The following is a 23,872-nucleotide window of genomic DNA, read 5'->3' as shown; positions in this document are numbered from 1 at the left end:
CTTTGCGTTCCATGGGCACTGCTGGGAGTGATAGGCACCCACCCCTCCTGTGTCTGGGCACTGCTGGGAGGACTCTGCACACACCCCTCCTGTCTCAGGGCACTGCTGGGAGTGATAGGCACCCACCCCTCCTGTGTCTGGGCACTGCTGGGAGTGATAGGCACCCACCCCTCCTGTCTCAGGGCACTGCTGGGAGGACTCTGCACCCACCCCTCCTGTCTCAGGGCACTGCTGGGAGGACTCTGCACCCACCCCTCCTGTCTCAGGGCACTGCTGGGGGTGATAGGCACCCACCCCTCCTGTCTCTGGGCACTGCTGTGAGTGTTAGGCACCCACCCCTCCTGTGTCTGGGCACTGCTGGGAGGACTCTGCACACACCCCTCCTGTCTCAGGGCACTGCTGGGAGTGATAGGCACCCACCCCTCCTGTGTCTGGGCACTGCTGGGAGTGATAGGCACCCACCCCTCCTGTCTCAGGGCACTGCTGGGAGGACTCTGCACCCACCCCTCCTGTCTCAGGGCACTGCTGGGGGTGATAGGCACCCACCCCTCCTGTCTCTGGGCACTGCTGGGGGTGATAGGCACCCACCCCTCCTGTGTCTGGGCACTGCTGGGAGTGATAGGCACCCACCCCTCCTGTCTCAGGGCACTGCTGGGAGGACTCTGCACCCACCTCTCCGATTTCACAATATGTACGCTCATGACATACACGGATGTGGATACGCTCCATGCATTCGAGGTGAGGGTACGTGTCTTACTTACACTGTTGGGGTGGGGGTACGCTCCATGCATACGCGGGTGGGGGGTACGAGTCGTACTTACACTGTTGGGGTGGGGGTACGCTCCATACGTACGCGGGTGGGTACGGGTCGTACTTACACTGTTGGGGTGGGGGTACGCTCCATGCATACGCGGGTGGGGGGTACGGGTCGTACTTACACTGTTGGGGTGGGGGTACGCTCCATACGTATGCGGGTGGGTACGGGTCGTACTTACACTGTTGGGGTGGGGGTTCGCTCCATGCATACGCGGGTGGGGGGTACGAGTCGTACGTACACTGTTGGGGTGAGGGTACGCTCCATACGTAAGCGGGTGGGTACGGGTCGTACTTACACTGTTGGGGTGGGGGGTTCGCTCCATGCATACGCGGGTGGGGGGTACGAGTCGTACTTACACTGTTGGGGTGGGGGTACGCTCCATGCATTCGAGGTGTGGGTACGGGTCATACTTACACTGTTGGGGTGGGGGTACGCTCCATGCATTCGAGGTGGGGGTACGTGTCGTACTTACACTGTTGGGGTGGGGGGTTCGCTCCCTGCATACGCGGGTGGGGGGTACGAGTCGTACTTACACTGTTGGGGTGGGGGTACGCTCCATACGTACGCGGGTGGGTACGGGTCGTACTTACACTGTTGGGGTGGGGGTACGCTCCATGCATACGGGGTGGGGGTAGGGTCCGTACATATCCGTCCCCACGCTGTGTGATGCTTGTGCGGGCCGTACCCAGGCCTTTGCCACGTGGGTACGAGCCGTCCCGCCATTGTTGGGGTGACGTGGGTGTGGGCGTGGTTCGACTCGTACCCACGCTCTTCAGGCGTGGGTACGGGACGTACCTGTCTGGTTGTGTTGCCTGTTCGCGTCGTGACGGACTTCCGTTGTGGCGGTCGCTGGCTTATCTGGACACGCCCCCACCCCCTCATAGTGACCAGGGCATGGAAGTCAGGTATGTCCAGGGCTTGTGTGCTGTGTGACTTTGGTGGGGGGTTTGTGGCCTGCCCTGGTCCTGCCACCCCCACCCCACCCCACTTTCCCCCCTCCCTTAGTTGTTCTGACCTTCTGCGGCGTCTGCGTCCGAACCTGTAGAGGAGGTCGATTGCCATGAGGGCCGGGATGACTCGTAGGTTCGGGTCCATGTCTGTCCGTCGCGTACTGGTCCTCCTTGTTCGCGTCGTCCTGTCGCGTACTGGTCCTCCTTGTTCGCGTCGTCCTGTCGCGTACTGGTCCTCCTTGTTCGCGTCGTCCTGTCGCGTACTGGTCCTCCTTGTTCGCGTCGTCCTGTCGCGTACTGGTCCTCCTTGTTCGCGTCGTCCTGTGTGTCCGTCGCGTACTGGTGGTCCTTGTTCGCGTCGTCCTGATTTCCCGGCAGTTTTTGGCTGCCGGAAAATATTCACCGTGCGGGATGACGTCGGTGCGAATCGTAATTCCTGGTTCGTGAATGGCAGGCTGCGAGCGTCCCGACGTCAGGTCGGCGCTTTCCCGGATCGCATTTGTATGTTTATTTTGTTCGGTCGGGGTTTTTTACGATTCGTACGGAAATGGTGTTCCCGTGCGAATCGTAATTCCATGTTGGTAGATTTTGACGACCGGGTACGCGTCGGACGGAGAATATGCTCCGTCCGACGGTTCGTACCCGGTTTTTACAGGATCGTGATCGGCGCCTAAGTCTGTTCCCCGACAATCATGGACACTCTCTGGTCGAACTTTGGTGGCCTCTGAGTCTATGGACTAGGGTGCAGTTTTCATCCTCATGTAGCTGGTACCGAATTGGTGGTGGCAACGAGGCTGTCGCATTCCACTCCTCCATTTGCTGTTTCAGGATAAAATCAAACCTTTGGGCGTCATGCCCTGAAGGACACCTTCCACTGTCCCCCGAAACCCTCCACAACATACACCTCGGACATTGATGGTGACCTGCTCAGGTCGCATGGCCCATCTGACTGCGCCAAAAATCACCGTCCCGTGGCTGGGTGCCTGTGCCGGCCGCTGTGCATCCGGGGCCACTAACTCTGCACTTGTCAGGTCCAGTACCCCTTCTTCTGATATATTCGATGGCTCCTGAAGCATTGGCCTTGGGGTCATCAACGCCATTTCACTGTGACCCTGCACTGTACGCAGCCTAAGGGCCCAACAGAATCCCACCGGGGCTCACACACCAAATGGAGTCCTGACCGGCCCGGATGTGGCATCACTGCAGGAGGCATACACCACCACCGCAAGGACCACCTCCAACAGCCATCTGCCACAGTCGACACAGTGGTCCTGACAGACTTACGGAGTTGCTCAGACCTGTTGTGGATGCCATCATCGGCCTGATACCCTGCTCAGCACTCCAGGTGCCAGTGACTCAGTGCACCGCAAGCCATTGTCCGTTACTGATTGAGTTTTGAGCAATGGAGAGGTTGCGCAGCTATGTCACCTCAAACAGTATGGGGGCCCTGAGACGCTGATGGGGAAACTCATGCAGGTATGACACACCCCACTGCATCTGCATCAGGTATCTGTCGGAGGGACACAATCTGAGAATTTTTCTTCAAATGGGTGTGCTCATCTCAAGTGTGCCATCCCCAGTGCACTGCAACTCATGGACACTTCTGTTTGCATGCTGGCTGTCCTCTGGACTTTCATTGGCTCCCTCCATGGTGCTCAGCAGTTGACTCTTTTATGCATGTGTTTTCTGTTTCCATTGCACTGGTGTCTAATGTTCAAGTGGTTGCCAGCACCAGACATTCTGTGTGGAATGGCTTACACTCACCCCCACACACATCCAGCACAGGCATCACTGTACATGTGGCCCTGCCAATAAAGGGGCCGGGCGCATGTGCCCGTAGCCAGTTCAACATGATATCTGTGTGTGTCCCTGTGGTCTTGTTGTATGAATAAGGGCCCTGGGCCCTACGCCATTACATTGTGCTGTGTACATCGGATGCAGACATCTCACCGCAGGCAGTGGGTTGGAGCTTGGACATGTAGCTTTGTCGTCACCAACTCAATTCGTAAGGGGAGTGGCCAGGGCCGTCGTACTCAGAGCCAACATGGGTGTGTGACTGCTATTTGAGTGCTCTGCCCGTGGTTCTGTACTGTGAATGTGCATCTGCATGTGTCTCTTTGGCAGTGTGGGTCTCCTTAGTGGGATGTTGGTGGCCCCTGAAGGGAGATAGACACCTACGTATTTGTCCTGGTTCGTATTCCATGGGTACGGCCCCCACCCACACCTGTTGGGCCACCTCCTTTTGGCGTGCAGGAACATGGCTTTGGGGTGCGATGTGTGGAAGGGTGAAGTGTCGTGAGCCAGCTGTGCTTGTGGGTGCTTCCTGCTGTGTGGTCTGTTGCAGGCTCCGTGTTCTCCTCCGAGTAGCTTGGCTGTCTGGGTCCTGGTGGGGGGTTGCGTGGGATATCCATGTGCTGTTGTAGAGCGTCGGTGTCGACTGTGTGGTGGTGCTCTCCGGCATCACTGATGTGTTGTATTCTGTGCCCTGCTGAAGGTGTTGTGTGCCCCTCTGTGATGGGAAGGGGAGGTGCGTATTGACTTTGTGTTGACATATATGTTGGTGCATTGTGCAGGTTTGCATGCAGACTGTATGGCAATATACATTGTGACTGTTTGGGAGGTGCTGGATTCTTCTGCGGGACAGTGTACATTTGGTCTACATGACGGATGTGAGGTCGTAAAGGTACATTTCCATTTCACAGTTTCTGGCTCCGTCAGATGTAGTAGGCATGTTTCGGGCATGTGCGGAGCCAGTTGTGTCCTCTGTTCTGCAGTGTCGGCTATGCGCGTTGTTCCTCGTTGTCGTCAATGTGGGTGTGCTGTTCGTGCTATGTGTGTGTGCTGCAGAGTGCCAAGGGGATCGGGCCCATGGACCTGGGTGATTGTGGGTGTGCAGTGTGCTACACCTCGTTGTGCATGTATGCCATTGTGCCCACTCCCCCCGTCCCCCAGTCCCTGTTCGTTGCACTCCCTGTTGATATTGTGTCAGGTCCACTCGAGCTGTGTCCGTACTCCCTACTCCTTGCACCGTCTCCACACTGATGACTGTGGCCTGGGTTTCCTTCAGCTCCTCCGGTGGTGCTGGACTGCCACCTCCTGTCGCCATTGCTGCCTTCCTGTTGGCAGCAGGTTTGTGCCTGGTTTAGGTAGTCACGTCATGCTGGCGCCTATTGGCCTCCTGGATTGGCTTCCTCGGCACTCCGACTGCAATCCAGGTGGTCTGCCAGTGGGTCAGTTGCTGGTAGTGTTCTGTCACCTCCGTGACGCTGGTCTTGTTTTCCTGCGGTCTTCATCCCGTCTTCCTCTCCCTCTTCTCCTTGGCCTTCCCCGACCCCGTTGTTCCTTGCTGGTAGTCTGTGGGGGTTGTGGGGTTCGAGTTGGCGCCTGTGCTGTGTCAGAGTGCATCCATGTTAGTACGCACTTTGGATTGTTTTTGGTGTATTTTTTCTGTGGTTTTTATGGTGCATTGTTCCACCAGACGCGTGGTATTTGCAGGCCTGTGGCTGGTTTTCGCTACTTTTTGTACCATGGTTGGCCTCATCGCATTTTTTTTGCGTTCGCGTATCGCATTTATGCGGCGTGGCGTTGATTTTCACGCGGAGATTTGATGCGTTATCTGGTGACTATTGCATGCTACTGCCTTGTTGTGAATTCCACGTTGTCACTGGGTTATTTTCCCCCAATATTGAAAGTTGTGTTACGCTACTCTTGCTGTATTTATCACACGTTCTTGTGAATATACCCCCAAGTATGTTTTCTCCTGCCTTTCAACTCACTCTATCTCCACGGCTCTTCAAAGAGCTTCTAGCATCCCTTCTCCATTCCTAGATGTCAGGGACTGCCCTCTCTGACAAGCGTACGCTGCACTACCACAGCAGTATTGTCCCCCCAGGGGGCCCATGAATCTCGTGTACAGCTGCGGTCTCTATCCACTGCTTGGCAGAAGACAGCAGCAGCCATCCCGGCATGGGAGAATTTTATGATCTCCAGATGTCAAACAGCACAATCTCAGATTTCTCGCTACTTAGTTTTTGACAATTATTGATCATCCAGTCAATGATTTCCTTCATGCAGTGCACAAATTGTTTTTTCACCATATCTGGGTCAGGACAGAAACATATGAGGAGTTGAGTGTCATCCGCGTAAGACATGATCTCCACACCGCAGGATCTCACAACGTCTGCTAGGGGTGCAATATAGATGTTAAATAAAGTTGGGCTCAGGCATAAGCCTTGAATGAAGTTGGATTTATATAGCGCATAGCTACCCTGAGGCCTCCTAGCGCTTTGAGGAACTTCTTGATTTAAAATGGACCCAAACAAACCTTGTGGGTACTGTTGTCAATTAAGTCTCTGAGCCAGAGTAGTCCATACCATGTATACCTACTTCATGTAGGCTGCGGATGAGAATAGGATGTGAGACTGTGTCAAACGTGGCAGACAGGTCCAATAGAACCAACATGATTGGGGTTCCTACATCAATAGAGAGTCAGATATTGTGAGTGACTGCCACCAATGCTGTCTCGGTTTTGGTTTTGCTCTATATCCCGATTGTTAAGGGTCTAAGATCTGATGTTCTTCTAGGTAGGATATGAGCTGTTTGTTAATGTGGATCTCTAGAATTTTAATAAGCAAACGTAGTAGAAGAATGGGTCTATAGTTAGATAGATCTTCGGGATTAACAGAGCGCTTTATAAAAAGTGGAGCTACCCGTGCACACTTCCAATCTGATGGCAGTTTGGCAGACGTTAATGAAAGATCAAACAATGATTTTACCAAAGGAGCCAGATGGCCAGCTAGACTGGACATTATCCGAGGTGGGCAGAGGTCTAGCGGGGAGCCAGACTTTGCCAGAGTAAGCATCAGCTGCACCTGTTCAACTGAACAGGTTTCACAAGTCGCCAGAGTAGCTGAGGTAACAGGATGAGGTTGACTCAGATCCAGTGCCGTATCTGGGGGTTTTGGGCTTACACAAAAGCTCCTATAGCTGGCATTTATTTTATTTTTAAAAAGGTAAGCTAGCGAATTGCAGAAATCCTGGGATGACGGGGCAGTAGTAATGCCGGATTTGCCGGATAATGCGTTTTGTGAAGCTCCTTAGCAGAGTTGCCCTCTAGGGTGATTGTAGAGATAATATGCATTTTCCGAGTGGCTCTGATCTTGTTATGATAATTGCAGAGCATAACCCGGTAAGCTGCTTTATCAGTGAAAGATGTATGCGCAAATATGTGAATAAAAACATAATTCAGGTAATCCACTTTTAGTATAATTGAATTACTCACTTCAACACAGAAGAATACAAAAATTCCCGGGACATTATTAGGTCAAAAAGCTTTCTGATCATGACTACTGAAAAATCATCGAAGATGCTAATAGAAGGGTGACATTTCCCTTATTGTATCCTCAGTCTAACATAATCAGAATTCTGGTTTTTACACCAATAGTCAGACCACCACTGGGAGAATGAGCATTATCACAGCAGACCTAGTTCAGTTTGGTGGCACTCGAATTCAGATTTGTTTAACAGATTCTGATTTCCATTGATGGCGGTACCCTATCATTTTTGACTGGTGACTAAATATTAAAAGACGAGTAATTTACTAGTTGACATAGGAGTGGTGTGATCATACTTAAGATGGGATGACTGATTCGTCATTTTATTCACAACACTGTTGCCCACCACTTATCTTCAAATTTGATTGTGTTCTGGATATCTAATATTTTACAGCACTTCATTGTCATTCAAGCACTATGCTAAAATGTTTTGTTTATATTTTCTGTATAATTTAAGAATACTTTAGCATTACACAGTGCTGTCTTTTCTTACTGTATTGATTTTCCGTTAAGACTTTGTGCATAGAACTACTTGCCAAATTGTTTTACGACATTATGCCCAAGAGATTGCTAATCATTCATACTGAGCATTATCAAAATAACTACGGTATTAATTTGCTGTAAGTCATCTGGCGATGTGTTATGCACAAAATGCCACAAGAGAAACACTTTAAAAAAAGAATTTGACCTTTGAACATTTTTACGCGATTGTGAGATGTCATCATCAATTTCGCTACACTTTTTTACAAAGGCGCTTGTGAAAAGGAAGTTGGAAAACAATTGTCCCTGTTAGCTCACACTAAGACAGGGCCATACCGAGATCCCCCATCATGAAAGCAGTAGGTGAGGCTTAAAGAGGCCCTGAAGAGGATCGCATTGAAATTATGATGAAGAGGATGACTGGGAAAGCTCCGATACAAACAGATGAGAATTAGAAAATTAGGTAAATGCTTCAGAGAAAGGCGGTAGTTTAATGACAACAATGTTTCTATTGGGCAGTCCAGCAGGCTATCCTGTTTGTGTATGTCTTTACCTTTGACTCCATGGGACAGGGCCACCTTTCTTAATTAGAGATCTGTGTCGGACTAGCAGATATCTCTGTGCCTATAGCCAGGGCCTCTAGAATCATAGAAGGCCAAATCATGCGGCAGGGTTGAATAAAAAATGTGGCAAGAAAAGGGAAAATATGCGGCATATTTTGTTATAGTATTACTTCATTTCATCATTTTTAAACTTGTTAATTGTGTCTGGCCATTGGGTGCACCTCATCTGTACCAGTTTCCAGGCCCGGACAGGCCATAACGGGCACCTTGCGTTTCTGGTTTTAGATAGGCCTGGGCGAAAATTTCGTTCCGTTTGCGGAAATTGCGATAATTTGACATTTTCGCGTTCCGCGGAGAGCGCAAAAATGTCAAAAATTCTGGTTTCCGCAGCTTGTCGATAATTTGTTTCTTGCTCGCGCTGTAAAATAATACATTCTCGCGCGCGCGCGATCGCCTTACCTGAATCCCTGCGTTCGCCGACAAGTTTTCTTGATCCGGTCGCGTTCTCCATGAGATGTTGTATTGTTTTTAGCCATTTGCGCTGTCTCGCGACAGTTCGCGCCCGCAGTGACGTCATGCGTCGCGCGATCATGTCTTTCTTGTCGCGATCATGCACCGCGAGACAACTCAAAACAAGATGGCCGCGCCCGCAAGCAACCACATGGGTAAATTGGCGACCCGCAACCATGCAGAAAATCTCGCGAACATGCGGGAAAAAAACTTCCGCATCTTCGCGATATTTCCGCTTGTTTGCGATAATTTTAAACATTTTCGTGATAATTTGCGAAAGTTAATTTCGCAAATTCCGCCCACCCCTAGTTTTAGACCCCTGCGGGGCCATTTCAGTTATCGAGGGCCTGTTTTGCAGCAAAGGTGCAAAATCGGCACCTAGCAACAAATGCAGCACAAAGCTTTCCGCTAGCAATAAGCATCAGAAAGATAATGAGTCCAGCTTTGCAGAAGGCCTTCCACTGCAGGCAACACACGGTACAGCATTTTTATAACATTTTAAACCGTTTGAGCTAGAACAATTTGTTTGTTAAAATTTGCAGATTATGCGGCAGATGATGGATTATGTGGGAAATGCGACAAATTTAAAATTATACAAACACCGCCACGGCTGAACAATCACCTAATTCCAGTGGCCCTGCCTATAGCACACCAAATACCATGAATTTTCTGAGAAAATCAGTAACTGTAGTGATGTTCTAAATAGGGTGGCTTCCACCATAGTGACCCAGCAATCTTGTGAATGCACCACCAGAGCCACCTATAAATAAGGCGACATATGTTAGTTTATTTCGGCACTCTCTACTCTCTAAATTTCTAATTACCCTATAACATTGTAATTTAGACCCTGGCGGGTGGCCAACATGTTCACCCTGTCATTGGAGGACTGTGGGGCCGATTATGACTTTGGCAGTACTGTGCCAGCCCTGTGCCAGCTGTGCGCCAGCCCAGCACTGCCAAAGCTGTGCAGGGACCACCTGCCAGATTATGAGTACAACTTGTGTCTTGTGGGCTTTTTTGGTCCTTTCCTTTTCTGTCCCTACAGTGGTGCACTGAAAATAGGAATGCAAAATAAATTCCAGAACAGCATGGACTGTGAAGTCCATGCCGCCCTGGAACTTGGGGTGCATGCAAACAGCGGGCCACATCTTTTGCCCCCCGGAATGAATCCCTAAGGTGGCGGGGGCATGCGGGTCTGTATGGCCACCAGCCTTTTCATGGCGGTGAGCCCGCCATGAAAAGGCTAGCAGGGGAGAAGCTCATAATATGCTTGGCTGAGCCACCACCAGGGAATGGCAGTTCCCTGTTGCAGCCAGCGAAGCGGTGGCCAGTCCTAAAAGCTGCCTCGTAATGCGGCGGCCACAAGACTGCCACCGCTGTGCCACAGCAAGTACTATGGTCAATGACCTCCGTTCTTGTAATTGGCTCCTTGCCCTCTGCACCACTGGCAGAGAGCTGATCTCCATGGTAACAGATTCTCACCTGCCTGGTATGGATGACAGTGCCTAGAGTGCATCCACTGGTGAGGCAGGTTTATTATAGGTACAAATGAGTGCTAAGTGAGGGCCATGCCTGTTTTTGGACCGCTATGCAATTTTTTTTTCACAAACTTCCAAATTTGAGTATGTTTGGGAAAAAATAAAAAAAATCAACTTCTCTGATGTGTATAGAGGTTTCTCCCTGCTTGTGTGTGGTATTTTTTGGTGTTTGTTGTTCTCTGGTCTGCATTGTAATGCATGACAGACCCTGCAGGGAAATGGAGTAATGGTAGCCTCATCTTAAACATGGCAGGCCTACTGACACTATGACCTGTGACTGATGGACAGCCAGGTGAAGAGTTTCCAACGTTGGAGTGAGCTAACTCTCTGCCATTGGAAACCAGTTGTTCCCCAACCTGCAGATATGGTAGTGGAACTGAAAGCTTGTATCCTGGGAGCGCTACTAGTTTAGTGGGACTCCCCAATGGCAAACTCTAAATGACCTAAAAAGGAGGTAATTTACATGAAAGCATTTGCCCTTACAATCTGCCAGTTCAGCATGGGCTCTGGCCTCTGCCTCCCCTGGCCACCACATTTAGACAACCTGCATGCCTGGTTGGATCGCAGTGTCAAAAATGAATCTACTGGTGAGGCAGATGCACTTTAGGCACAGTTGAATGCTAAGATGGCATCTTATGTTTGGATTTATTTAGGCTCTCTCCAGTTGTTTTTATTGCTTTCTCAAACAAATTTAAAAGCAGGAATTTGTTAGAGCAAAACACAAAATCACTGGCCCAGTGTGTGGGGACTGTTTTACGTATGCAGCTGGTTCATTGTTAAATTTCTTTGCCTGGGCCAGCCATGCCTGAAAGATGGATCTACCTTGGAAAGTCAGTGAAGGTAACCCCATTCAGAGCAGGGGCGCTGAGTAAAAGTGGCCTTGACTCCGCTTCAAGGGAAAGAGCTAACCAACTGTTCACGAGGGATATTGGAGGTGCCCTTGCATTTGTGGAACACCCACTCAGAAGTAGAACGTGCTTGAAACATTTGGATTGCAACCTGTAGTCTCCAGGCCAGAGCGATGGAGGAAACCCTGTATATCCTCATCAAGGTCTTAGTACACAATGCTTTGACCAGGGGTGGGTATCTAGCTTGTTTGTCTGGTGGGTTTTGTGATTGAGCCCAAGAAAGAACTGAAGCTGCAAGGTCCACTGGATCATGAGCACCATGGCCCGATGCATCATCGGCAGCGGATGCTTGCAGGGCCTCCTCTTACATGGATCACTGTAAGGAAGTGCTGCACACGGCAGCCATAAGCATGTCAGTTGGGCCAAGTCTGTGACAGGGATGAACATTGCACGCGGTGCCTGCACCTCAAAAAGATCAGCATGGACACTAAGGTACTGTACAACCTGGGAAAATACCTATGAGGGAGAGGGGAACAATACAAAAGAAACAAGGAGGGAGCATTCACCACTGCTGAAACCGATGCCGTAAGCCTTTCCAAGGAAAAACAGTGACATGGACACACAGGAAGAACCCAGAGAGTGTTTAGCACATTTTACACTGTGGGTACCACGGATGTTTGTCCCATGAAAGCAGTCTATAATGCATCCTCAGTAAACACTGAAAGTATTCACAGAATATTGACTAATAATTGTAGACCTCTGAAATATTATATACAGTATTGCCTTGTGTGTGAATTAGTAAAATAAATACCCTTTTAAACACCTAACACTGACAAGACAAAGGATTATTACCTTTATTGTGTGACTTATAGCTATCTGAGTCTCTAATGCCACACCCTTTCGCTGGGTAAGCATGGGACTGTTAAAAGGGGTTTACACGGTTCTCCGTTTAGGGCAAATTGTGAAATTGACCTCCAGAAGATGTGGTGCACAGTCAAGTTGTCACACAGTGAGCCCAGTATCCCCTGTTCTCTATGAGATTCTGAAAAAAAAATTAATGGTGGTTTTAAAATAACTGGAGATGTAATATTCTGTGAAATGGTGAGTTTTTTATGAATGTATGAATGTGGTGTGTATGTCAGGCCGACTGAGCCAAAAGGCTCGACTTTGAAGGCTTGAGTGGCAGTTCGAAGTCACTTTTGTGTAGGAATCTTTTCATTTTCTTTTGTATCAAGAACTGATACCAGACCTTCTTGGCTTTATAGGAAATGTGTCCGTTGAAGGTGAGGTTTGTGTCCCAGGTAGATATGAATGACTTTGCATGTTATGAAGTTGGGGTTCGTATTCATCTCGGTTCATGTTGTTAAGCCATGTTTAGTTGATTCATGATGTTCTTGGTGAAGGGAAGGGATTCTATTTTGGTGGGGTTCATCTTCGGGTAGGTGTTGGATCTCTAGATCTACAGGCAGTGTTTGAGGTGTTGTATGCTTGATATAGAGGCAACATTCAAGTAGAGTTGTTCATAATCAGCATATTGGTGAATTTGGATGTAGTTGTAGACGATGGTTGAGGTGCCTATGTGAGCTATCTGGAGTTAGTTTTAATAGGTATGTGTAGAAACAGTGAAGGACAATTCCAGTGGATCCCATTGAAGACATATGGGTGTGGGCTAGTTTGAAGTGGTTGACAGTGTAGAGTACAGCTTAGTGGGCTTGTTCCTGAGCCTAGGAGCACTGAAAGAGGAGATCTGTCTTTGGTGTTTCACTTTTTTATTTTTTTTGTTTCCAGTTGAGGTGTGCACGTATTTGCTTTCATGTAATTACGGCAAAATTACACTTAATTATGCAAAATGCAAGTCCATCATTAATGCTTTATTTTAGCTCAAAATACATCCTCCCATCAATTTTTGTCACGAGGATGCATTTATACAAAAGCATAGTGATGAACAGCCACTCAGGCTCCGTTGTTCCTGTGTGTCTGTGGTAAATTTTCACCATGCATTGCGCAATTCGCACTAAATATTTAGCGTGAATAGTGCGTAATTACACATAGTGGCGGAATTCAAGAAGTTTTGCTTAGCAAGATTAACCCAAAAATATGTGATTTATGCCGGTGTAAATTTCTCCCAGGCCTAGGTTCCAGTCTGGTGATGACCTAGCTTTTAATTATGGGCTTTCAACCTGAGATAGTTATCATCTTAGCCACGTATTCTGCGATGCAATTTGTGGGAGGGTTTCATGTGATACAGTTAGTCTTGAACATTTAACAAGTGTGGTTTGTACTGTCACTTGTTGCACCAGTTGTCTCACATTACATCATTGTAGATACAATTCAATTTACTCGTATTTTCGTTATTTTGCAGTACACGATATTTGTATTCAAATTATTTTAGCAATCAATTATCTTTGCAGTCACAATTGGAAATCTCCTGACACGTGTTTAATTGTTGCCATTCAACTTAGAACAGCATTCTTTCAGACAAACCATTGTCTTTCCTGTTGCTTAAAAGGACAAACAACTGATAGTTCACGTGGTGCAACTGTCGTCCTGCAATGCACTGTTGTAGATGCAAATCAGTTTACTCCCAATGAAGTTATTTTGCAGTTCACTTTACTTACAGTGCAATTATTGCACCAGTCACGCATTAAATACTGGAAATTTCCTGACTTCTGGCATTCTTCAGAGAGGACTCTTTGTTCAATTCGGTGCGTCTTACTTGCTGCTTTTATATTGGTGTGGTGAACCCCCCCCCTAGTCTAAATCCGCATGAGTGGGAAGCCCAATATATGTGACAATTTTGATATTCGCAGGTGCCATTTGGAAGAGCAAACGTCTATCAATCCTTATTTTGTTATTCAGGTTTAAGATTGTTTTCTTGAAAAATTATTTTTGTGCACCTAGTGGAACTTTGTTACACAATGTCTTCAGGAATCAGATCACACAATGTTTTCCAGATCGAAGGTAAAGGGATTCCTTTGTGTTTATATTAAAGGGTCATCATTGTAATTTCATTATGTTGTAAAGTAAATTAAACTTTGAAAACAATTAGTGTGTTATTGAGAGTGAAGTAATCAACATTCAATGAAAGTGATTTAGAAATCGTCATTATTTGTTATCAAACGAAAACTTCAGTTTTTTTGCTCCCAGATAATTTTCCGCAAAATCAGCTATAAGGGAGGAAAATTTGCTCTCCTCCATGGGAGTTCAGGATTTGGTTCTTTAACAGTACCCTTTATGGGAATTCAAGACCATTATAATGCGGAGCCTACCCTAGATGAAGTTCAGCCAGCCCTAGCAATGAAACTGTATGTCCAATTTAGGCATGAGTCACTCCCCCTGCGCTCTTTTTACAACAAATGGGCAAGCAATGTTCCCTTAGGGTGTCCGGCATGAGGAAATTCTGAGGAAACAGAAATTCTTGTATTCTTTTTCTGTCCTGGTTACAGAAAAGCTAGATCAAGATGGCTGATGCAGAAATTGGAGGGCCGCCCATTGTGCAGAGGCATTTAGGCTCCTGAAATACAAATCTCAACAACCAATCGTAATTGCGGTCTTGAGATTCCTGTTCTCTTTGTGGTATGTGTGCAAGCTACTTTTGGGCCCCAGTTCTCAGACCTAAGTTAATCCACTATTCTTTATGAGGCAGGACCAGGGATGTCATGGAGGGCGCTGGGTTGTTCTAATAGCAAAAATGTTTCCCTTGGGGAAGGCATTTTTAGACAGAGGAATGGGGAGACTACTAACTGAATCTACTGTAACCAAACAACAATTGCTCTGCAAATGGCGGAAAGTTCTATCCTTTTATCTGAGTACCACATTCACCTGGATCTTTGTGCGTGCAAGTAAATTCTGAGACCCCAGCATTTACATCTAAGCAAAATTCCCTCCCCTCCCCCCCCCCTCCCGGGGAGGGTCCAGGTCATATTGCATCATGGGTCTGCATGCTTTAAGAGGGGAGAATCACTTTAATGGGCAGGAACTTCATGGACGGGAGTTAGGTGACCAATTGGACCTTTTGCTTTTAAAAGATAATTGGCACTGTAGTTAAATCTCTGCAAAAGGTCCAAAAATATTGTCTTTTTTAACTGCATATTTGAACAAATATGATTTTATTCTGTTTTATTGTGGGTACATTGCATATTTGGTTTAATATATTATCCTTTATCTAAATGTATACTATGTTTTTATGGCTAGGGCCAAGATGAAGAACCATTTACTGACCCAGAAAATGAAGCTGTGTAATTACTGCTGCTTGACTATGGGCTGGGAAGTGCACCGTCCAACAAAGGGAGTCGATCTTAGACTACTTCCATATTTTGCTAATTTTAATGAAAATATGAGTCTCATATTCTTAGAGGAGTTATCCCCCACCAGTCTAAACTCTGCATTGAACCATTAGATAGTAGTCTGTTACTATATACCAAATAATCAGTCTCAGGAGCTAGCTATTCCAAAATAGGCATGGACCAGGCATCCAAACGTGATGGACCCCATTTCGTCCAGTCTTTAGGATTTTGGAGGGTTTATGTTGTTTTGAGTTCATTTTGGTGGACATTACAGAATGCATGCAAGGTCACTCATTGGTTATGTGAACATGTGGTGGCTATTTTTATGTACTGTATGTATTTATTGCATGTGCACTTTTATGGTCATTCGACCTAAATAAAGTATTTTGATGATGATGATAAGTAAATTAAACTTTGATAACGCTTAGTGTGTTATTGAGAATGAAGTAATCAACATCCCATGAAAGTGATTTAGAAATTGTCATTATTTTCTATCAATTGAAAACTTATGTTTTTCTGCTCCCAGATAATTTTCCGCAAAATCAGTGATGTGAAAAAGGAGGAGGAAGAGCGACTGCGTCAAAAGAATGAAGTAACTCTGAGCATCCCAGTGGATCACCCAGTAAGAAAGCTCTTCCAGAAATTTAAGCAACAAAAGGAATTACGGAATCACGGTGACTTGGAAAGAAACCACCAGCTGCAAGTTGAGAGTCGTTCCTTTTACAATGGAGCTCCGATTACTGGGACAAGCGTGGTGACAGTGTCCCAGATCACACCCATCCATACCTCCCACTCTTACGTCAGAGCCACCGAATCATTTAAGCAGAACAACAGAGACGCAATAGAGCTGAAACCCAATAGCAATAGTGAGCCAAATTGTCTCAAAGTGAACAGTCCTATGCGCATGAAAAATGGGAATGGGAAAGGGTGGCTTAGACTGAAGAACAATATGGCGCCCCAGGATGAGAAAAAGGAAGACTATAATAATGTCACAAAGGCAGAGTCAATGGGTTTGCTCTCCGATGACCCTAAAAGCAATGACTCCGAGATCAGTGCAACCAAAATCCCTTTAAGAAAAACAGACTCTTGTGACCATGGAATAACAAAAAGTGACCTTCTTTTGGACAAAGTTGGCGACGCCCGCAGCCCCATGGAACACAGTACCATTCAACCAGATGGGAAACGCCCCTTCACCCCAATCCCTGAGCAGGCCTTACAAAACACCCTACAGGAGGTCAAAAATGAACTGAAAGAGGACATCCAGTCCCTAAGCAGCAGAATGACTGTTCTGGAAAAGCAAGTGGGAGAAATTTTAAAAATACTTTCTGAAAAAAAATCCTCTCTCCCTTCTTCGCCGGTATCTCACATACCACCTCAAATACCATGCCAGGATATTTTCAGCGTCTCAAGACCTGTATCGCCTGAATCAGAAAAGGATGAAATTAATTTTTAATATAATCCATGGCTCAGCAACATAGAACTGATCTTATTTTGTAAATATTGCATGTCCAGCTGGTTTCTGGCCTGCCAAAGAAAATGACAATTATTATAGATCTTGCTTGTATATTATGCAGTTGACTGCATGCACATTTTACATTTATAAGATTATTATATTATATAAGATGATGATATTTGTTTATTAAACTTAACGTACATTTTTAATGATCAGGGTCCACCCCAGCAATCTTCCCATGATGGGTAATGATCTCAGGCGAGTTTTTAAAGCTTTTGTTTTCTCAATTCTCCCCATGAGAAACAGCGACAATGAGACAGTAAGAACTAGCCATATATTTTAGCTTCATTTTCAAACTCTACAGCATTAACCACAATATAATATTTAGCTACGTTTTGTAACTAAGCTTTGTAGTTGGGTCTTCACACAAACCGCATATTCACATTGCATACTTATTCAAGCAGGGCACAGTAGAAATAGAAAAAATACAGCAAGTTGTACGCATGCCTAAACTTATTATAATGAGCTCTCACACGGCTCCTTTCACTTATTGTGAGAAAATATGCTTGAAAACAAGAATGAACTGTCAAACTTTAACCCGTTGCTTTACCTACAGTTTACATATTTCTTTCCTTTTCTTTCCTAAGATGTATTGGTATCACTTACAATATAATATAGCAAGACTGCATATGTTGGTAGATTATAACCATATTTAAATTGGAATTTTACTCAAGCAATAAGAGATGAACGTGTACTTTATACTTTGTATTAAGGTAACTGTTAAACCTTTTTTGAGTTGTATTTAAAGCCCTGTCATTAACATCTACCAGGGTCTCAATGTGGGATATTTACTTGACTCTTGGGTTGGATAATATGGAATTGACTGGAACTCTCACTTTATACGTATGTATGATTACTTGGCATAACGTCGTGTAGAGTCCTTCAGGAGCTGTAGTGCAGCACAAGGGAACTGTGGTGTTATCTTTACATTTTGATAGCAATCCCTACATAGCACCCTGATGTAGAGCAGGAGGTAGTATAAACTCCATGAGTTACTTTACTCTTTGGTCAGTTTAAATTGTAGCTGTCCTGATAACCTACTAGTATTATTCATTAGAACAAATCCAGATTTCCTCATCACAGAGCTTACAGATTGTGGTAAAGCCCCATTCTTGAGGCACAGTTAATTAACCTAACCTAATGCTGAAAGTACACACAGAAATATCTCTGCCTTTTTCTGATTCTGTGGGTTCCCCCTCAACTTTCTACCACCATATAAGCATTTACCCATGCAGACTCATACACACATCCTGGAATGCGAGGGAGTTCTCTGACTTTCTTTCGGCAAAATAAATAGTCAAATGGATCCATCTGTTTGGTGTGGCCACTGAGAGCACCCTCAACTGTGTCAAAAGAAGCAGATTGAGACAATATATAGAAAGGGTGTGATGAACACCCAGCATGTGCTGATCCACCACTTCAGGAGATAGTGAGTCTTGAAATTACACTGGGATGCCTAGGTCTTGTTTATGAAGAATGCATGGGCCTACGGTCCTGAAGAAGGATAGGTTTCGAAGCTAACGGTCCCTAAAGTTACTAAACTCTATACACATATATAATTGCAGTAAGAAGAAAGAAGTTCGAACCAAAACTAATCAAGACTGTAAGAAAAGATGAACCAAATCCATTTACCTGAAAAGAGCTAACAATGTGGAATGTGTTCTGTAAATGCAACGTATTGTGGGAAGGTTAATTATTCATTTGGGATTCCTTCCTTCCCTATGTTCCTTGTCACTAATAACAAAGTGCAGAATCTCTATCCTTTGCATTTACAATTGCCTGAAAAATGAAGCATTTTGAAAGGAACATAAATCCTTAGCTGGAGAACTTTCTAGGTCCAGTTGGTGTCAAAATGGCTCCAATTTACTTATACGGTGGCTGGATGGTATGCCTGGAGCCAGGTGGTATTCTTAAGCCATCTTTATTCAGTCTCCAGTTCTGATTACATCTGTCTCTACTCCAGCCAGCCTAGTGTGGTACCAGCCCCACCAGGAGCAGCCTCCCTAGCTGCTCAGCCCATCTTCAACTGCCAACACTCATCCACTCAGACACCCAGGCATTCCATGCATCACAGGCACACCAACATTCTATGACCATCTCACGCTCTGGCTGAGCAGCTAGTGGCAGCAGTGCTGGACTACAATGTTAAACAATTAAGTAGGATATAACATTAACCCAATTAAAGGATTCACCTGTCTAGAGTAACTTCAGGGCCCTCATTCCTAAATGGCATACAAAACAAGATGGTAACACCACTGATGTGTTACTGATTCTGGGCAGTATCAATATTCCTTTTATTGGCGATCACTATTTTGAGTCCAACAATGGAGAATAATATGTGGGACCTGGATTTATGGTGTCCTTTTATCTATGTTTTTCTGGCATCCCGGGCAGTGAAATATGTTAGCAGTAGCGGCCCGTGCAGATAAGAGCGGTGTGACGGTTTTGGGGGGGATTCGGCAGACGACTGGGAGGGAAATTAAATAAATAATTCATTTCCTCTCGTCTTCGTCTGTAGAAACTCCCTCCTCCCCCCACCCGGCACCATCGCTCTTACCTGCACGGGCCGTGGCTAAATGCTATCCAACTAGCAGGTGATTTTACTGGAGAGATTCTGACCTGGTAAGGCTTTATCTCCGGGCCCCAAGTAGAAATGCAGGAAGGACTAATGTAACATCGGAGGATGACCCAGAAGGAATGGATGCAGTAACAAAAAAAGTAGAAGTTCAAGGGTAATGCTGCTGAGAAAAAGGTACAATTACCTGTCGCACAAGCAAGTAATTACTAAAACAACCAATGCTTTCTTTTCCCAGGTATTTTGTAAGAACCTGGTCATAAGAGGGAGAAAGGAAAGTGCTAATTAGGCCCTGGGGGCACGGTTAGGACTAGGCATAGATCCCCGAGCCTAGGGAGATGGTGTCTCTGAACAAAAAAATTAAAAGCAAAGTGTTCTTTCCTTACATGAATGAAGATACGATCATCTTTCACAATTACCTGGAAACCTTCTGAGCTTCAGAAGATAGAGAAAGGCAGCATAAGGTAGATAGATGCCTTCTCTGTAGATTATGTTTCTTACTGGGTTCAAACATTTCTTCATGACAGAGACAGACGAATTGCTGAAGCTGTAAACCATTTTAATTTGATTGGTGTGAGCTTCCCGCTTCCATGGTTGCTGTTGCTTTTACCAATTGCAGCCACAATATTCTCAGAAGGCTGTTGCAGTGTTGGAGTCAGGGAGCAGTCTCTAGCCTTTGTGCAACACCTGGGCACCCACCATTTTAGGAAAGGTTAGCCAATGGGGACTCCCGTTTGCAGGGTGATTGTATCTTACACCTCACAAGCTAGCGTGTAGTGTAGGGTTCCTAAGGGCTCCAAGTGAAGTACACAGTGACCCATGTTCGGGCTGAGCATGCAGCACCAAATAGCCTAACCTGCAAATACACAAAGCACCTAGCCCTAAAACACTTTGGAATGGTCTTAGGATGGGGAACCACAAGGAGCATGTGGGAGGGCAGTTGGGTGCGCTTATGCCGAACCTATGCCCAATTCCTACTAGCTAGCATGCTGCAAATGACCACCTGTTCTGGCTAGCTCAAAACCAAAAGTTCTTCCTTTATACCATCCAATAAGGAAAATGCAAGGATGCATTTTACAAAGAATTCTTGACCACTAAGAATCAGATACCGTCTACTTCCAAGATCAGGAAAGGAACAAGTCCCCTACTGGTCCGGAGGGATAAAATCCAGGATGTGTGTAGGTGCAGACATCTTTTGGTGATAGAAAGGGGACACTCAACCCAGAGCACCTGGTGGAGGGAAACTTCATTTCAATCTCTTGAGACTGTGATGGGGAAGGATCGCATGGAAGAATTGTGTATACATCCAGAGACCATGTGGTTCAGTCATACCCCTTGCTCTTGTCTGGATATTACAGTTCTTCTGAAGCACTGGTGATTTTGATATACTACAATCTCATGCCTTGTTTGATTGTGTAACTTCAGGTATTCATCTGCTCTGTATTCGCATGCTGAAAATAGTTCCCACAGGATTGCGCTTCCGTTCATACACTGTCATTGATATACATACAAGCAATTCGATGTAAGATGCACAATTACAGTTCATGTATGTACTGAAAATCAGTTTTTCTATGAAAGCAATCAACTTTTAGAAAACTAAAATAATGTTCAACACGTAAAAGCACTTTAAAATATTTTTTCAAAGAGAAATTATTACTCTGCTTACACTGATGCTAAATGGAACCCCCTTGCAATGACCTAACGCACCTGTTTTTATGGTACTTTTTAATAAAGAAAATGAAAACACAAATACTGTATGAAACTACTTCATAATTGTTTCTTATGAATGAAGTCTTAGGAGGCGAAAACATTGTGAGTATATTACTCTTAATCAACATTTGATTTCTTATGGAGACCTCTAACTGTTGATTATTCACCTTAGAATATGCCCCAGGTTTTAGGCTAGATCTGGAAAATATTAAGCAACCCCCTGCACGCTGGTTGGTGGCATTGTCCGGGTGCCCATATAAGCAGCAACCCAGCATCCTGACATCAGTTCCTTTATTTCCGTGTCAACAGCGCCAATCTGGGGAGCTACCTCAGTTATTTTACCTCTTCTTTCAACTTTTTGTCACATCTTTTTTGATCTGTGCTCTCACTGTGCTAGGGATATGTCCCCCAGCAAGCTCACTTGATTTAAACTGTGTGGAGAATGTCACCGACAGATTATAACTTCTGAAACTTGGTTTGCCTGTGGTGCCTGGGGTCAAGCCATGTCCCCAAGGTCTGCTTCGTTTGCAAGTCCACAAATTTGAATGCGATTCGCGAGCCAGCATTGAAGTTCCTGGTGGTGCAGTAGAAGAAAGCTCCATACCATACCCATGCCACTCTTGTGAGAGATTGCAAGGTCTTTCTCTGAGCTGTTCCCGTGGATGATCATCTTCGCGGTCCAAGATCTCGTCCAATAAGCAGAATAAAAAGACATAATGCGTTCTTTGGCTTCCCCGTCAAAAAGCTGTGCTTCTAGCTGTGCTTCTAGGCCCTGTCCCACACACCACCTCTGAAGCCAGCATCTGGGCCTGCTCCTCACTACCCTGAGTTCTCTTTAGCCTGTGCAACATCCGCTCAAATTAAAGAATTTTACAACACCATGAACAATGTATGTGGGCCACCGAAACCCTCTTCTTCCATTTCGCACTGTTTCCGTATGCCACGGGCACCGCTCAACGACAGTTCATTGATATTCCTGACTCCGAACCAATGTCGGTTTGTGCTGTCCAGGCACTATCTGCTTCTGGACTTAACACCTTCCCTAGATAAACCCTTCCTTCCTGAAGGTAGAGATGAAGAGGAAGGGTCTAGTCCTCTCGAGGAGGGCCCTGAGCCAGCAGAATACTGGTTTGAGGAGCTGGGTGATGTCAGTGGGATTGATACTTCATCAGATGCTGGCATGCTTTCCCCTCCAGGCCCTGTGTTAAAGGAAGGCTCATCCTTGCTGCCCTGCACATTACCACCTTGATGTGCAGGGTTGCAGAGGTCTTTGACTTTCAGCTGCCTGCTGTCGAGATCAAGGCCAACATCTACATGGAGGTGCTTAACCTAGGAGCCAGTTTGGTTGAACCGCTGCTTCCCTTTAACGAAGCCCTCACCGAAGTTCTCCTAGGGGCCTGGGTAAACTGTGCATTGAATAATTTCCCGACACCACTGCCCTGCCCTAGGAGACCCAGACTTCTTCTCCCAGCACCCCTCCCTGGAGAGCGTGGTTGTTCAGGCCTCAAAAATCAAGGCCAACCCATATACATTTCCTTCCACTCTGCCAAACAGGAAATCCAAGAGATTGAACACCTTTGGGAAGCATATTTTCTCTTCCACTGCCTGCCTCTTGAGCTGATATTCCAATGTGTTGTGGGATTCAGTTACGCTACTGCTTCGCATGCTTCAAAAGCAGGGCAGACGGCCAGGATGCAGCAAAGTTTGCCATCAGGTGTGGGCTGGATACCATGGACTCTCTGGGTAGAACCATGGCTTCTACAGTGACGATGCGCCACCATGCCTGGTTGCTGTCTACTTGGTTGTTAGGGGATGTCCAATCATTCTTGATTTACATTCCTATTTGGTGAGATGGCTGGCACAGCTCTCGAGCACGTTTGTCAGAGCCGGGTCACTGACAGGGCCCTTGGACTTTACCTGTCTGCCCGGCACCAACAGCAGTTCTTCTTTACCCCTACCGTGAGCCCACAGTGTCAGCTGTCCATGCCAATCTAGCAGACTAACCAGTTCTTTTGTGGGCCGGGCTGGGGATCCCACAGAGGAAGCACGAGCTAGACACATGCTGTCCAGTCCCCCAACCCTCCTTCAGCCATAGCCACCAAGATCCTTTAGCACACCTTCTATCCAGCACGGCCATCCCGTTGGCAGCAGGATCAGGCACCTCCTGCCCCAAAGGTCTGCGATTACCTCTGACAAGTGGGGGCTTCAGATTGTGCAGAAAGGGTACGTCCTTTCATATGTGGAAACCCCTCTACCTGTGCCACCATTCCAAGAACAGCTCCATCAGGAAGTACAGGGTCTTCTGGCCAAAGGGGCCATCGAGAGGGAAGCCGCACCAGAAGTAGGGTATTGTTGTTATTCATGTTACTGTGTGTTGCCCAAGAAGAATCGAGGCTTCTAACCTATTTTAGGTCTGTGCTCTCTCAACTATTTTCTGAGATAGCTCAAGTTCTGTCTGAGCTGTATCCTGGAGACTGGATGGTAGCATTAGACCTGCAGGATGGGTATTTGTACATCTCTAACCTGCCACCCACAGGAGTTACCTCCGGTTTAAATTGGGCCACAAGCATTTCCAGTTCCCTTTGATCCCTTGCGGGCTTTCCAGTGCCCATCAGGTGTTCATAAAAATGAAGGTGGTTGTTGCAGCTCATATGTGGAGGTTGGGGGCTCCATTCTACCCTTAACTCGATGACTGACTGCTGAAGGCGGACTCGCCCCAGGCAGTGGGCACCCATCTCCAGACTTCAGC

The 23,872-nt window shown here is 46.3% G+C and overlaps 1 protein-coding gene across 2 annotated transcripts in view; it reads left to right on the top strand.

Annotated features, from left to right (window-relative positions):
• KCNH5 (potassium voltage-gated channel subfamily H member 5) overlaps positions 1-21,112 on the top strand; it is an 825,104-nt gene extending 803,992 nt beyond the window's left edge. For both annotated transcript variants that reach the window (XM_085626196.1, XM_085626195.1), the window contains exon 12: positions 15,852-21,112. In XM_085626196.1, coding sequence (XP_085482322.1) covers positions 15,852-16,778 — 927 coding nt within the window. In that variant the 3' untranslated portion in view covers positions 16,779-21,112. The remainder of the gene's footprint in view (positions 1-15,851) is intronic.
• The last annotated feature ends 2,760 nt before the right edge of the window (positions 21,113-23,872 follow it).

This window comes from Triturus cristatus, chromosome 9 (genome assembly GCF_964204655.1).
Source record: "Triturus cristatus chromosome 9, aTriCri1.1, whole genome shotgun sequence".
Lineage (NCBI taxonomy): Eukaryota > Metazoa > Chordata > Amphibia > Caudata > Salamandridae > Triturus > Triturus cristatus.
The sequence above is the reverse complement of the archived record's forward strand: the minus strand, read 5'-3'. Positions and strand labels throughout refer to the sequence as shown.